This window comes from Vipera ursinii, assembly GCF_947247035.1.
Source record: "Vipera ursinii genome assembly, chromosome: 3".
Classification (NCBI taxonomy): Eukaryota; Metazoa; Chordata; class Lepidosauria; order Squamata; family Viperidae; genus Vipera; species Vipera ursinii.
The window spans coordinates 106855703-106871379 of NC_139516.1; the positions used below are offsets into that span (position 1 = coordinate 106855703).

Below are 15677 nucleotides of genomic sequence, written 5' to 3' on the forward strand. Positions count from 1 at the left end.
AGCTGACAAGCTTATTAGGCGGGGCTCCTGCCTTTGCTGTGTCTCTGCAGGAAGTAGAAAGCAGCAGAAAGCAGCCTCTCTCTCTCTCTCTCTCTCTCTCTCTCTCTCTCTCTCACACACACACACACACACACACACACACACACACACTGAGTGGGGGAAGAGGACTGGCAGACCAAGGGCAGGAGAGCCAGCCCAATAAGAATGTGTATCAGCTTGTCGGAGAACAGCGTGAAGCCATCTTGCCAGGTGAGCAGATCAGAGAGAGAGAGAGGGGAGGGGAGTGGGGGAGGAAGGGAGAGAGAGAGAGAGAGAGAAACTCATGCACAGTAGCCTCTATTTCTTTTTAATTAAACTCTTCAATCAAGGGCCCTCCTGCACACACGTAAGTTTTGCTTTTCTCTGGGAAATGGGTCCAAGTGGCTCTTTGTGTGTTTAAGGTTGCCGACCCCTGTCCTAGGGTCATGTGATCCCCATCTGCAACCTTCCCAGCTGGTTTCTGACAAAGTCAATGGGGAAGTCAGATTCACTTAACAACTGGAAAATTCACTTAACAACTGCCATTATTCGCTTAACTGTGGCAACAAGGGTTGTAAAGTGGGACAAAACTCACTGAACAACTGTCTTGCTTTTAACAACAGAAATGTTGGGTTACTTGTGGTCAAAAATTGAGATTTACCTGTATTATAATTTGGTTTAGCAGAAAAACTATCTCTTTTTCCTCCATATCACTGTTACAGATGCTGAACTAGAGAACAGATGTTGAATTAAGTTATTTTCAGCTCACTGAGCAGTTTTTTGGAAGTAACTAAGAGGAGTAGACTGTTCCCAAGATCTCAGAAACTGATGCTACTACTACATGCCAAATCACGGTCCTTGGTCTAAGACACAGGTCTGCAACCCGCGGCTCCGGAGCCGCATGCGGCTCTTTCAGCCATCTCCTGCGGCTCCCAGTCCTCTGCCATGTGCAGTTCCCCCCCCCAAAAAAAAGTGGGACTAAAAAAGTTCAATCAATTCAAATATGCAGGGTAGGTGCATATCTTGCCTTGGCTCCACTCTTCAAATCCTGTTCTGCACATGTGCGTATGTACGCGCATGCGCACACATTTTTTGCAGCTCCCAGTTTTTCCTTTTGTGAGGGAACCGGTTCCGAGTGGCTCTTTCACTGTTTCAGGTTGCTGACCCCTGGTCTAAGAAATCTTCATTGCCTTGAGCTCAGATCCTGAGTTACAGGAAATGCAGATCTGTGGTCCAGGAAAGCAGCCCTCTCCTAAATATTCCTTTCCTACCTTGCCTCATGTCCTTACACCATTCAACTGATTTTTTTCTTGCTACTTTGTCCAATTGCTTATACAGCAAGAAAAAGCTTTACCTGTCATTGCCAGATTCCATAAGTTGTGCTCTATTCTATGGAGAAGTAGAGCTTAAAACAGGACTGTTTTTATAGCATGCAGTTCTCACCAAAAATACAATATTCTTTATCTGAGCTTCAACCAAAATGCTAAAAAAAAGATTCTAAATTGTATGTGTTTTCAATGTTTACGGTCCAAAAGAAATCTTTGCAGATCAAAATCAAAACCAAAGCAGAAAGACAGAACTGTATGTCAGCAACTAAGTGAAAGAAGTCACTTTGTTAAGTGCTTTTATTTCTTGTTTTGAAGTTTTTTTCCTATAAGTAGATCAGAAATTTCGTTCCTAAAGAAGTTATGAAGAAAAAAGGGATATTTGCCAGAAGATATACTGATACTGTCACCTTATAACAGATGTTCAGGTATCATTATGTCACTACTCAGCTATATACTTACAACAAAGTATTGTAAGCCAGCTCTGCAATTCTTTTTGTTACCACCAGGTTTCTAAGAATATTAGAATATTGGCCGATTACCGTATATACTTGAGTATAAGCCGACTCGAGTATAAGCCGAGACCCCTAATTTTACCCCCCAAAAACTGGAAAAAGTTCTTGACTCAAGTATAAGCCGAGGCTGGGATCCGCCGAGTGGCTTTCAGCACTGGAGAAAATGCAAAATCGCTCGAGACCAAACTCGAAGGAATCAGCTGCCGGTGGGAGCGAGGCGATCCGTGCGGTCCCATGACAGCCAGTCGGGCAAGCAACGCGAAGAGCGGCAGGGCTTTATTTTTGCACCGTGGAGCTCCCCCTCCCCCTCCTCCCAAACTCCCCCTCTCTCCCCCTTCCCCCCACTTCCCAGAGCTGAATACAGGGTATTAACCGGCGGCGGAGGCTTGCAGAACGGCGGATTGAGCCTCTGTCGCCGGCGGCTGGATCCGCGCTCCGCAAGCCTCTGCTGCCGGCGGAGGCTGGATCCGTGCTCCACAAGCCTCTGCCGCCGGCGGAGCGCGGATCCAGCCAGCGGCAGAGGCTTGCGGAGCGCGGATCCAGCCGGCGGCAGAGGCTTGCGGAGCGCGGATCCAGCCTCCGCCGGCGGCAGAGGCTTGCGGAGCGCGGATCCAGTGGGGGGGGAAAAGCCCTTTAGCAGGATTTGCCTGCATGTCTCAAGTGCTACCTAATGTGCTTTCAGCCTCAGTCAGCCACTCCACATTTTAATCACGAAGGTAGCTCTCTAACGGAAAGGGAAGGGAAGGGAAGGGAAGGGAAGGGAAGGGAAGGAAAGGAAAGGAAAGGAAAGGAAAGGAAAGGAAAGGAAAGGAAAGGAAAGGAAAGGAAAGGAAAGGAAAGGAAAGGAAAGGAAAGGAAAGGAAAGGCCACTATCTCTCCTCTGCCGCTCGCTCTCGCCGCTCCAGCCCTGGCGAGCCAAAGAGACGAAAGGCCCCGAGCGATAGGAAGGGGATCTCTGCCCTAGAGCGGGAGGGGGGAGGGAAAGGGGGGGAGGAAAGGCCCGATCGCTTTGTGTTGAGCTGGTTCAGCTCAGCCGGACTAGGCGGGGCTGCGGCTCCCAGCTGATGCCGCTGCCGCCATCCAAGTCCGGCCGGCAAGAACTTTTTTTCTCCCCGCCCCGCAGTGACGAGTAAAGCGCGACTTACTTCCTCCTCCGTGCCCACGTCGCCTTCTCGCCCAACAATCCCAAATAAGGGGCGGCCTCAGAAAGGGGCTCTAACTTTCCCCTACTGCTCGAACTTATCTTGGAGAGGAAGGCAAAATTGGGAGAGGGAAGAAGAGCGAGGACTGGAGCAGCGCTTGCCCGGCTTCTCTCCCCTGCAGGGAGCGGCGGGGTCGGTTCCGCCTCCACCATGTTCTCTCTCGAGAGCCTTGTCCCACCCGCAAAGCGCCAGCGCCGCCGCCACCGCCCCCTTCCTAGCCAGCCCACAGCCGCTTCACAAGCACCCGTTGCCGACCCAGTTCTATCAGACCCGCGCGGTGCCGCACGTACTCCGTTTACACGGCCCCCGTACTTCCCCCACACGTCCCTTCTCCCGCCTCCTTCCCATAACGGCCTCTACCTACCGGACGGCGCCTCAGCTCCCCGCGTCTGCCGCCGCCGCCCCCTTCCTAGCCAGCCATCAGCCGCTTCACAAGCACCCGTTGCCGGCCCAGTTCTATCAGACCCGCGCGGCGGCGCACGTACTCCGTTTACACGGCCCCCATACTTCCCCCACACGTCCCTTCTCCCGCCTCCTTCCCATAACGGCCTCTACCTACCGGACGGCGCCTCAGCTCCCCGTATCCGCCGCCGCCGCCACCACCCTGACCAAACCCTCTCTGCCTGCGCGCGCCCTCCCTCCCTCCCTCCTTCCTCTCTGTCTCTAGCTGGGTGAGGCTTCCAGCCATCGCCGTGACGCTGCACGCCCAGCTTCTCTCTGATTTCCCTGGCCCAGTCCAGTGATGCTTGAGAGGAAAAAAAAAGCGAGCGGGCGGGCGAGGGGGGGAGGGAAAGGCGAGAATGACCACTTTGTGTTACCTGCCATGAAACCAGTCCTTGCAGGCGTCGCACTCTATCATGAAGCGGGTTACATCCTAGGGCAGCCAGGCAGTGGAAAGAAGCAGGCAGGCAGGGTGCGGAGGTCCGGAGACCTGCCGACGTTTGGGGAGGTTTGGGGAGGTGCGCGTGCACCTCCCCAAACCTCCCCAAACTTCGGCAGGTCTCCGGACGGCGGCGGCTTGGGAGAGGTGCGCGCGATCCCGGAAGCACCGAAGCCTCGGCCGCGCGCAGGTCCTCGGTAAGTTCTTTTTTTTTTTTTTGGTCACTGGAGTATAAGCCGAAGTGGATTTTTTCAGCCCAAAAAGTGGGCTGAAAAATTCGGCTTATACTCAAGTATATACGGTAATTAAAAAAAACCAGTCACTTGAACCTCTTTGGTTGTGGTGAAAATTGTAAGTTTCAAAGCTAATTTTAACATGGACAAATCACTCAACCTACCCTGTGACTGTAAACTGATTTTCTAGCAATCAACTGTTGTCAATCAAACAATCATATTTTGGGGGGGGGGGGGGAATCAGCATTTTACTTTCTTATCAACACTTTGTGAGGTGCAAATTAGAATCCATTTCTCAGATCACTTTATTTTCTATACTTATTTCTTTTAATATATATGTTGTTATTTGTGTGTTTGACACAATTCTGCAGAAATTTCAAAAACAATGGAATTTTTCAGCTTTGAGAAAACCATTACCACTGTTACCTTTCAGCCAAAGAGTTTATGATGTCTTGAAAGTTCATGGATGTGAACAAGGGCACCTTATGAAGGGGGGGGGGTCATAAATGCCAAGATGGTGGGTTTGACTGTGTGATCAAAGGCTGTGTGTGACAAACAATCAGGGCTTTGATCATACAGTTGTATTTCTCATTTTGACTCTTTTGACTCTCCACACTGTGGACATCCTGGATGGAGATAATATTTACAGAAGCCTTAGAAGCTGCAGAGATTTCAAAATACAATTTCAAGTAATCAAGAAACAAGGTTCAAACACATTTCATGGCATCTTGATACTTTTTAATATTATTAGCATCAACAGAATATAAGAAAAAATTGAGGACCAGCTGTTTATCTGCTGTATTTGAATACTTCCCTATTCTTGAGATTTTTAAAAAAATCTGGGTTATTTTATCTATTTATTTTGGCACACTGAACAATGTGTTCAGTTACAGATAGTTGAACCCAGAAGACCATACTAAATCAAAATATATCAAGTTGAACCCAGAAGACCATACTAAATCAAAATATATCAAGGAGAACTGCACTTTTATTTCACAAGTTAGATTTGCCAAAAATAAACAGAGAGAACAAACAAGTAGTAGGTTAATGTGATCTAGTTTTAAGATACCAACAGGAACATTACCTAACTTTCTGCAATTCCCAAGACATTTTTATCACACACAAAGAGATAACATGAACAAAGACATGTAGGATAAAGTTAAAAATATGCTATGCTTCTGCACTGATACAGAATAGCCAAGGCAGGAAGTACTACAACTGGCCAAGAGGAAAAAGGAAGAAAACTTATTGAAGGCACTTAAAATTGGCTACCACTCCCTTGATAGTAGGAAGTGGTGAAATAATTTGGCAGATAAAACCATATTATTTAAAAACAACCCCAATATACACTTACGCAAACATTCATTGGCACTCTCAGCTGTTGCTCTTCGCCAAGGCCGGTCATTGTAGAAAGGAAGGCATTTCTCACAGTCAACCCCAAAGGTATTGTGTTTGCAATTGCAAGCAAGCTTTCCATATTCATTCTTCACACACTCGCTTGCATGGCCATTACATTTGCATCTATAAGGCAAAAACAGGTTTTAGGAAAACTATATACAGTCTGTCCTCCAGCAGTCTAGTCTTCCCACATAAGCAAAGACTGACTCATTATCAGAGAGATTGCAGGACTTGAATGTTCCCACCAGAAGAGAGATCTTGCTACAGTGCAAGCTTCTTAATAAAAAGGACTGAGAGCATAAGCTCAGTTTTGTCAATGATTGCCCAGACCAAACCAAGATTGCAATTTAAAAAATACCAAGTTTTTGACATCTCCAATTAAAATATGTGGTTTAATAATGTGACTGTCACAAGGTGCATTTAAAAATTCCACCATGCTGGTCTCCCAAAGTTCCTATCTGGATCCAAATTACCACACCTGTCCTCCTTTTACAACTGCAGATGATTTTTTTTCCAGCAAGCCAAGAGATGGACAAAGACCAATTCTGCTTCAGAATACAAGCTGCAACCACAGCGTACATCTTTAGCCAAATTTGCTGTTTTTTTGCACTTCATCCTTAAAAATAAGGGCTATCTGTTGAAGTTGGCAGCTATTCAGAGATATATATTGACTAAAAGTTTAAAATCTAGTTCTCTGGTGAAGAGCCTATGGCACATGTGCCACAGGTGGCACGCAAAGCCGTGCCTGTGTTCATGTGCGCCATCACCCCAGAGGGAGGCAGGGCCGGGCTGCTCCCCTCCCCCTTTCCACGTGCACCAGTGCTTTCGCTTTCCTTCTCTGCACTGGGAGTCAGGGAGCAGCTGCAAGAATTGGCGGGGAGAGGTGAGAAGCCAGAAGCAGTGCTGAGAAAGAGGTGTCGAGACGAGCTCAAGGGCCAGGGAGGGAATGGGGGAAAAAGATTACTCTTGCCACGATCACCCTTCTGCTGGCCACTGGGAAGCCTGGTGGCATGGTTTGGCATGGCTACACTGAAAAACTCCAGCGCCCCGGACTTGCAAGTGAGTTTTGGTGCTCCCCAGGCGGCAGTGGCAGGGCGATCTGTGTGGGGGGTGGGGGAGAAATGGCAGTGGCAGCACAATGATCTGTGCGGGGGGGAAACGGGGGCGGCAGGGCAATCCGTGCGGGGAGGAAACGGTGGCAGCAGCAGGGCACTCTGTGCGGCGGCTCGGACAGGGCTCGCGGAACCGTCCGCTCCACTCTTTCCATTCCGAGGCACCAATCTTCCCTCCCCCCCGCCATGGCAGGCTGCCACTCCCCACGCTGTGGGCTGCCTTTGCAGCCCCTGGGAATCAAAAGCCGGCTGTGACCACTTCGCCCCTGGCCAGAAGGCACCGGCCACCCAGGGCACGGGGTGGCGGGGGTTCTGCTCTCCCAAAAGGCCACCAACTCCTGGCTGGCAACCTGCCCAGCGGCCCTGCCCTGTCAGCGCCTGGTTGGGGCTGGAGGTGGAGAGGCCATGCCGGGGATCTGGCCATCACCGCCCAAGCCTCGTGCTGAGCAGAGGACTGAGCCTCATCAGAGGCTTCCTGGCTGAGGCTGCAGAGGGGCACCCAGCAGGGCAGGGCAGCTGCTCATGTGCGGAACCCCTAGATGGCCACCGGGTGGCGGCGAGATGGCCTGGCTTCCCCTCATCACTGCTGGCCATCTGGGCTTTGCGACCCAGCGCCCCCCCCATCCCCCACAGCTTGTAAGACCAGGGTCGCAGCTGGAGCGCAGGCATAGCCAGAGCCACTCAGCCCTCCGGCTGCCTCCTCCCGGCCATGCGGCGGATCCTGCAGCACTGCCTGCCACTTTTAAGAGGAGTGGCCGTGAGGGAGGCTCCTGCCACAGGACTCCAGGCGAACAAAGGTTGGCCCACTGTGCCTGCCTGCCCACTTCTTTCAGAGCTGCACAGAGTCCCCCCTGCACACATAGGCGGCAGTCCCCCACACGGTGGCAGAGTGATCCATGTGGTGGATGGGGGGAAACCTGCCCCACTTGTTCCATGGCCACTTCTGGCTGAGCCGCATTGCAGCAGCATTGGGCACAATACGCAAGGCGGCAAACAGCTGCGTCACGCCAAAACTGGCCGTTTGCCACCTCCTGCCCAGTGCCACTGCCATGAGGCCGCAAAAGAAGCCAGGCAGAGGTAAGGAACCGGGTCAGGGCTCTGTGAGTGTTGGATTGGGGTGGTGGGAGAACGGCACTCTGCGAGGGTTGGGTCAGACGCATATGGAGCTGCTGTCTCACTTTCCATGCCGTACCAGGTTGGACTGGGCGTGGAGCCTCCTCACCACTTTTTACCCCATGGACATCGGGAGGGGAGGGCCCACCCCACCTACCACTTGTCCCAGGGCACCTGCCACCATCCCCGCTCCCCAGCCCATCACTGGCCAGCCAGGCGCAGATGGAGGCTGGAGGAGAGCGAGAGCCGTGGCTGCCTGGCTCCTCCGCCTGATGACGCTTGCAGGATAGAGGAGGAGGGCTGGCTGGGGACCGGCGCAGGGCTGCCCACAGGGGGAATCTGACCAGCCCCAGCCTGGGGGGGGGAGAGGCCGAGGGAGCCTGAAAGGAGGCATCCCGGTGCACCCAGCTGGCCGGCGATGGGCTGGGAGAGTGTGGGATGGCGACAGCTGCCCCAGGACAAGTGGTAGTGGGGTGGGTACTCTTGATGTCCATGGGGGAAGAAGCCGTGAGGAGGCTCCGTACCCAGTCCCAGCATGAGGGCCATAAATTCCGTTGAAAGCCAATATGAAATGTTGAATCATCCAGCATATGATCATGACTATCCCTTTGCCTATGCACCCTGAAACACTGGGGAAGGGCAAGCATGTAACATTTTTGGAAGCATGAACAAGATCGGTCTGTAAAGCAGTTTCAAAGTAAAGAAATACACATCCCTAAGATATGGGAATGCATGATGGACTGGGAAGCTCAACTTTTATTTTACCAATGGATGTGCCTCCCCTTCTCCCATCTGTCTTCCCCTCTCCCATCTGCATTTGAGGGTATGGATATTGGCCTATCTTACAAGACTGCTAAGGAAGGTGTTGCTATGAGTAATGTTATTGGAAAAGTAGTAGATAAGTTTTTAAGAAAGACTTTTGGCTTACAAACAGAGCCAGAAGGTAGAGAAGGAGTTGTAATTAATGGAAAATACCGAAGTGAAATAACAAGAGACTTTTCTTCTATGTGATAATCATATTAGCCACATTAGGACAGATACTGTAATTAAATCAGTGGCTGTACTTTTACCATAGTAAGCATATAACAGTTAAAAGCAAGACATTTATTTTCATAGGCATCCAAACTGAGATGAAATTTAGTATGAATAAAATTCAAAGACACCTTATGGATACAGAAATAGTGCTTGGATCAATTAAATATTAATGTAAAGTTACAGTAACATTTTTATTATATCACATTTATTTTAATGAACAAGCATTTTAAAAAGCCTGTCTCAAAGAGAGGCTGAAATCACGCCAAAGCCCTAAAATAGCATTTTTCAACCTCAGCAATTTTAAGATGTATGGATTTTAACTCCCAGAAAACCCCATCCTGCATGAGAGTTTGAGAAATACTGCCCTAAGTAAGCAATTATTTAAGCTATTAGAAAGAGAATCACTTGGGATTCATTACTTACCGGCCACCCACAGCAAAATCAGAAATTGCGTAATAATAGGATTTGAGAACCTTGGGGTCATTAAATACTTCGTCTCCAAAGGTATTCAGGCGATTGAGGCTTACTCGGATATCTGTAGCTGTCACCCACTCCTACAAGAGAAAATGGAAGTTAAACCACATAATCTAAATCAGTTATGACCAAGAAAACCACAGGAAAAGCTTAATACACACAAAAGCCACTGCTTTCCAAACATGAAGAAACCAAGGTCATTCAAATCATTCTTTCTCAAGCTTAGCAACTTTTGAGTTGTGTACATCTTAAAGTTGCTGAGGCTAAGAAACACTGATTTAAAGGAAGTGGGAGGAAGGAAAATAAGAGCCACAAGTATGAGAGTAGTGGTGGTGTAGAAGAGATGGAAAAGGAACTAAAATATGGGCTAGAATGAGGTAGAAAAGGACACTTACTAAAGACAAAACAGAGAAAGATCTTTTTGAATACAGTTTAAAAATACTAGACTAATTCCTTTTTAGTAAAAGATACTACCAGAGACCCAACTGTTACATGACATCACATACAGCAAAAAATTACTGGTATTTTTTCCCCAAAGAATCCCAATTTGCCATGAAATAAGTTGAAACTGACATAAGCAAATGACATCCAACATTCTTTTTTTAAAACAAGTTTTATTAATTTTTCAATTTTACATCAAAATATCAAAATGTTTAGAAAGCAACGTGATGATTGGGTAATCAATAGTCCAGTAACAAAATCATTTGTACCTATCCCAGGTTAAATCATCTAAAATTCCCTCTCTGTTTCCCATAATTACTATGTCACAATCAAGTTAATATTTATAGTTATAACACAATCAGTTAAGATATTTATCAATATATTTTTACTTATAGTTATCATGTCCTGTTTTTAAGATTTTACCAATTTTCAATTACGGTGTTCCAATTTAACCTTTAAGATCCATAATATTTAACTTTCAGGTAACCCAGATTTCCCCTATTTCATTATAGTTATCATATCTAAAATACACATATTGCTTAGTTAGATACCTTCTTATTTTATATCACAAATACATTTCACAGATATATTCCATTTGTCATCCCAGTACCTCATCACTTACTAATAAAGTATCCTTTATTGTCTCAATCTAACTTCCATATTATAAGTCAAAACTATATTCTAATAGCTAATTTTAATTTCCCTTGAAGTCTAAATCCTAAATATTAAATCAAATAATATCTTTTAAAGTCTCCCCTTAACCCATTAAGTAAAATTTTAGGCTCTTCCATTATAGAAAAAAAATGGGGAAAAAACTACATTTTTTTAAAGTATAACTCTGGCTTTCTTTTTGTGCCAAGCAGGCTTCCATACTAGTGCCTTTAAATCCTCAAATGGATCTCCCTTCATTCCTACACATTATTTGAATCAAGGGAGACCATCCAGTTGTCAATTTTTCAAAGGAATTGGCCCCTTTGTAATCATTAAATTGTTGCTCTGATAGTTCAAGTCTCTGTGTTTGGATCAGTATATTTGTCATCAGTTCAGTCTGGTCTTCTTCTTCCAGTTTCATCTGGCTTGGGTGAGAGGTCATGTCCAGAGTTGAAGTTGTTGTGTGGTTGTCTAAGTTTTCAGTATGTTGTAGTTGTAAGTCTTTAGAACCCTCCATCTTAGTGTTGTTTTCTTCAGTTTGTGTTGTTTTTTGGGTTGCAGGTTCTATAGTTGAGATCAAGGTTTGGGTATCGAGGTTCTCAGTAGATTGTACTTGTTGTTCTTTAAAGTCCTCTGTCTTGATATTAATTTCTTCCTCTTCTATTGCTTTTTGGATTGTAGATTTGTCAGTTGGAATCAGGGCTTCATTTTGTAAATTTAGGCTGGCACCTTTGTCTTTCAGTCTGGATTATGTAATTTCAAGGATTGTTTCAAGTATAAGTTTATAGTTAAGTTGTGGATAGTATTCCTCCATTTATAAGGTGTTTACAGATAGTTCTTTAGTGGAGGCTATTTTTAATAGAAGTCAGTGAATGTCCACCTCCACTATTCCTGGGAGTTGTTTTCTCCACCAGCTGTTTCAAATTCTTATCTTTTTTAGATAATACCAAGGTCAGCTAGGCTGTAGCCAGGTCTCACAGTAAAAGGTAAATTTCCTTGCTGTTCCAGGCTTCACCACAAGATGTCCTTAGTAGCATATAAAATCCTTTTCCAAGCTCCAGTTAAGCTTTTATCCAGTTTAAATTTTTCCTCTTTTTTTTCCAGCTTAACAAGTAGATAGGGTAATAGGTCCCCATAGAAATAGGAACTTTTTGGGACCCCAAATATCCAAAAGGAGCAAGTCCAATTTTTTAGTTGTTTAATTTAGTTATATTTTTCTTTCTTTTCAAAGCTTTAAATCCCCGAGTAGGCAGATGCCGCTATTCCAAAGGGGGGGGAAAGTAGTTGGGGGAATAAGAAAGGTAGGGTCTCACCCAGTTCCTCCACGTTGCTTTCTTCGTGCTTGTTAGTGCTTTTGGCTTTTGGCTGGTACTGCTTGATGTTTGGCCATGTTGATGGCCGATCTTTTCTTCGTCGGTCCAGAGAAACTGCTCTGGATCAAATGAAGGGGTTGATGCTCCTCTGTGATCAGTCGTAGGGCCTCCTCACGGTCGTCGCCTGTCCAAGGCGACTTTCGACCCTTTTCAGGGTCTTCCAATAGAGGAAAATTGGGTGGTGGGGAGGAGAGCTCTCTGTGCATGTCTGCCAGCGCCACGAACACAAACCGGAAGCCCAACATCCAACATTCTTAGTTCTATAGTCCCTAGGACAGATGCTTTGCTTTTGATGTATTGTAATTTCACATGTTTGAGTGAGTTTACTTACTTTTGGGGTTAAACAGTTATTTAAATCTTTATTTAAGGATTATCTCTTCTGAGCAATGATATAATTAACAAAAAACAGATATCCCTTCCAGTCTTGCATCTTTTTTGTGTTTGTGTGAGATCATAAAAGGAAGCAATAGCCATCTATTGTCTTCCTGCTGTTTTTCAAATCTTTGGTGCATAATTGAGCATCTTCAATAATTAGTGCATCTTCCAAAATAAAACTAATAATGCATATGAAATGTTTTGTTCAAAACAAAGTCATTATAGCATGAGACCACACATCATTCAAACCTTTGTTGCAATGTATCAGATCTCCAACAATTATTCAGACCATCAATTCCTTAATACAAGTTGCATAAATATTCCATGCATTGTAAATATTAATAATTTTAAATTCATACAGGTATGGCCCATAGATGTCAGAATCCAAACTTCCACTGACATTCAATACTCCAAGCATCCCTAAACTTCGGAATATCTAGTTTAGTGTGTTCTAATTTATTTTTTATTAATAGCTATTTACAATTATTTTGTAAAGAATATGATACCTGTTTCCCTGTATTTCTATTACTGCAAAGGGTTCTGAACAACTTTTTTGTTTACTATATGAAATGTTTCTATATACACGCAGACATACAGAGACGGAGACTCTCCAGCCTAAATTGCTATTTTGAAATATCATGTAACATGAATTAATTCATCAGAAATGCATGCTATGTGTGTGGGAGGAAACATGTCTACACATTTTTGGAAAAATTATTTTCAGTGAAGATTTGTGATATTATCTGGACTTTAAAGGATTAGCAGCAGAAAGATCAGTTGGTCTCTGTACATAACAAATGGAAGCCTCTGCATATTTGGAATATTAGAACATCTTGAAAGGTTGACTTGCTATCAATTTTGAAAACATGATTGTGACAGTATGTATATACCAATTTTCTATGCTCAAAACCCAATTTTGCCCACTTTTCACTTTCTGGGGAAAATCAATCAAGGGACACTGAGCACTGTTTCTATGAAATAAAAGGAAGAAGGAATTATTAACCTGTACAGTGTTAATTTTTATTATTTACAAGCTGGATTTCGGAGGGCATACGACACAAATCCTGAGCTCCAAACATTTACTTAGAAGTAATTGCCCAGCTCAACAAGCAGAATCTTCAAATTTAGATAGCTTATGCTTCAAAACTTTCCTCTAAGTTGCATTTCTGATTAAATTATGGCTTTCTTTTATCCTTAGTCTCAATTAAGAAATTCATATAGTTTGCTTCTGTTGAATGAACTTAATATTATCAATTTTGATTTCAAGTCCACATTCTAATTCTTCAGCCAGAGTTGCCCCTAGTGGCCATGCTGACCACCAAGCTTCTAGCTGAGAAATGGGCACTCTTTGGGATAGTCTCTGTGATCAAGTAGAAATCAGTTTGTTCATTGTATCATCAAACTCTTAATGTTCAGGGGGCATGAATTGGGCAAGCTAATTGGCTTACAAAGTGGAAGACCTGGCAAAGATATGTCAATGAAAATCCTAATGGCTAGAGCAGTGATGGTGAACCTTTTAGAGACCGAGTGCCCAAACTGCAACCCAAAACCCACTTATTATCGTCGGGTGCCAGGTGGGCATGGCCCATTGGGTGGGTGTGGCCCATTGTGTGAGCATGGCCCATTGTGTGGGCGTGGCTGTGGTGGAAACAGCAGACTGGGTGGGACTAAAAAGTTCAATCAATCAATTCCAACTCTGCAAGATCTCAAGTTGAAATTGAGTGATTGAACCTTTTTTTTTTTTTGCACATAGTGGCGGAGGCCTAAAGCGAAAAGGTTTTATAAAACCCAGCTGAAGGCCTAGGACTGGGGCAACGGCAAGTGTGCCCACAGAGAGGGCTCTGCGTGACACCTGTGGCATGCGTGCCATAGGTTCACCACCACAAGGCTAGAGGGTTGTGACTTTGTCAATCCTGTGAATCACAATCTTTGTGCACTGCATCTTGCCTATATTTAAAGACCAGAATCAATACAGAATCATCTACTAAGCAAATGTAATTATTTTTGCAAACTTTTTTGACATGGTTTTACAGCTAACAAAGCTCAACAATTATATTCCCAGTCACAAATGCTTTGCAGTTCCATTTGTTGTATACTGTTACTTTTTGTAAGCGCCCAGATTGTTGACCCAGATTGTTGACCCAGATTGTTGGGGGCAATAAGCTGACTTTGTAATAATGCCACTTGGGTGTGTGTGTGAAAGCCTTAATAAGCAGGCATATACATAGAATGAAGGCTACTGCTAAGCTTGTAAGCCGCCCTGAGTCTTCGGAGAAGGGCGGGATATAAATGGAATTAAATAAAAATAAAAATAAATAAATATGCAAAAGCAAACAGTTTAATCTTCCCCAGTGGGTGCCTTCCACACATGGGTGGGAATTATGGTTCTTCTGCAAGGTGCAATGGGGAGGCTGATACAGTGCATCATTTAGTGGACATTTAACCAAGCTGAGTGGGCTTAGTTCCAACCTCAGATCCTTATATGGTGTTTTTTTTTTGCTCCATGTTTTTTCTAATTTTTCTCCACTCCATCTCTCTTTATCTTGGGCAAAACAAGTTACGTTTGCTTGAGGCAAGGATTACTACATATATGGAAAGCAAAACAAGCAGCATGGAAGCATGGTACAAGGAACACCAGTCACTGTCTAGAATTACACTGAAGCCATCTCACTACCTGCATTATAATCAAGTTATATCCCTATGAATGTGGGGATAGAGTGGAATTTAGTGCTGTGCCACACCTTCCCTGCCCTCTGTCCCAAACCATCTAGAATGCTTCCCAGTTCTCAATCCAAAAATTGCAGGAGAAAATAAAAGAATTTAAAAACATAGATAAGTACTGGGGTTTCCTTTCCCACAAATATACACCTAGAATATCCAAAACACACTGTAAATACAATGTGTGCTATGTTGGTGTGTAATTTTTATTCCCTGCTCGGTCTCGTTGTCTTTGCCATGGTTCATTTGCTACCCATAGTTGTTCAAATGGATGTCCACCTTGAACTTCTGCTGCCTGTCAGAACTAAAAACAACTACTGTCACCATGCTTTTAGTAAAACTGAACAATCACTACATAACAGCATTCATGTTCACAGTATCTCAAACTCTTCCTGTTCATTTCATGTAGAATAGATTTAAAATTATGTTAACAATAACTTGAAAAGGAAGTGAATGGATCCCACAAGAGAAAACAAATATTACAATTCAGTGCAAAACTTTTTCCCTTAAAAGGGAAAGTCTGGATTTCTCATTAGAGGTGTGAATCATTATAAATTTAACTAGTCAAAAGTTGGCACTGATTTTCTCCCACCAAAATGCTAGAATCTGGACTATGGACCAGGGGAGCAATTAAAACACTCTCCTAGTTTTATACCTAGTCTTGTTTTGAATTCAGTATATGCAGAAATATATGCACTCACTGCCCTAGTACAAGTAAAGAATTGTGACCTCTAGTCCAGACTGGTCTGTTCGTAATCCAAAATCTTTTTATTACATGCTAAAAGTTGCTTTGCAGAAACTTCTGAAGGCAGCA

At 44.7% G+C, this 15677-nt stretch overlaps 2 protein-coding genes across 2 annotated transcripts in view; one reads left to right on the plus strand and one right to left on the minus strand.

Moving 5' to 3' along the window:
* The window catches only part of NCF2 (neutrophil cytosolic factor 2), a 518710-nt gene that overhangs the window by 415550 nt on the left and 87483 nt on the right, over positions 1-15677 (plus strand). The gene's annotated exons all lie outside the window — the stretch shown is intronic.
* The window catches only part of LAMC1 (laminin subunit gamma 1), a 141686-nt gene that overhangs the window by 56622 nt on the left and 69387 nt on the right, over positions 1-15677 (minus strand). Inside the window, exons 3-4 of the mRNA XM_083359065.1 lie at positions 9255-9385; positions 5528-5694 (exon numbers count right to left, since the gene is read on the minus strand). Coding sequence (XP_083215191.1) covers positions 5528-5694; positions 9255-9385 — 298 coding nt within the window. The remainder of the gene's footprint in view (positions 1-5527; positions 5695-9254; positions 9386-15677) is intronic.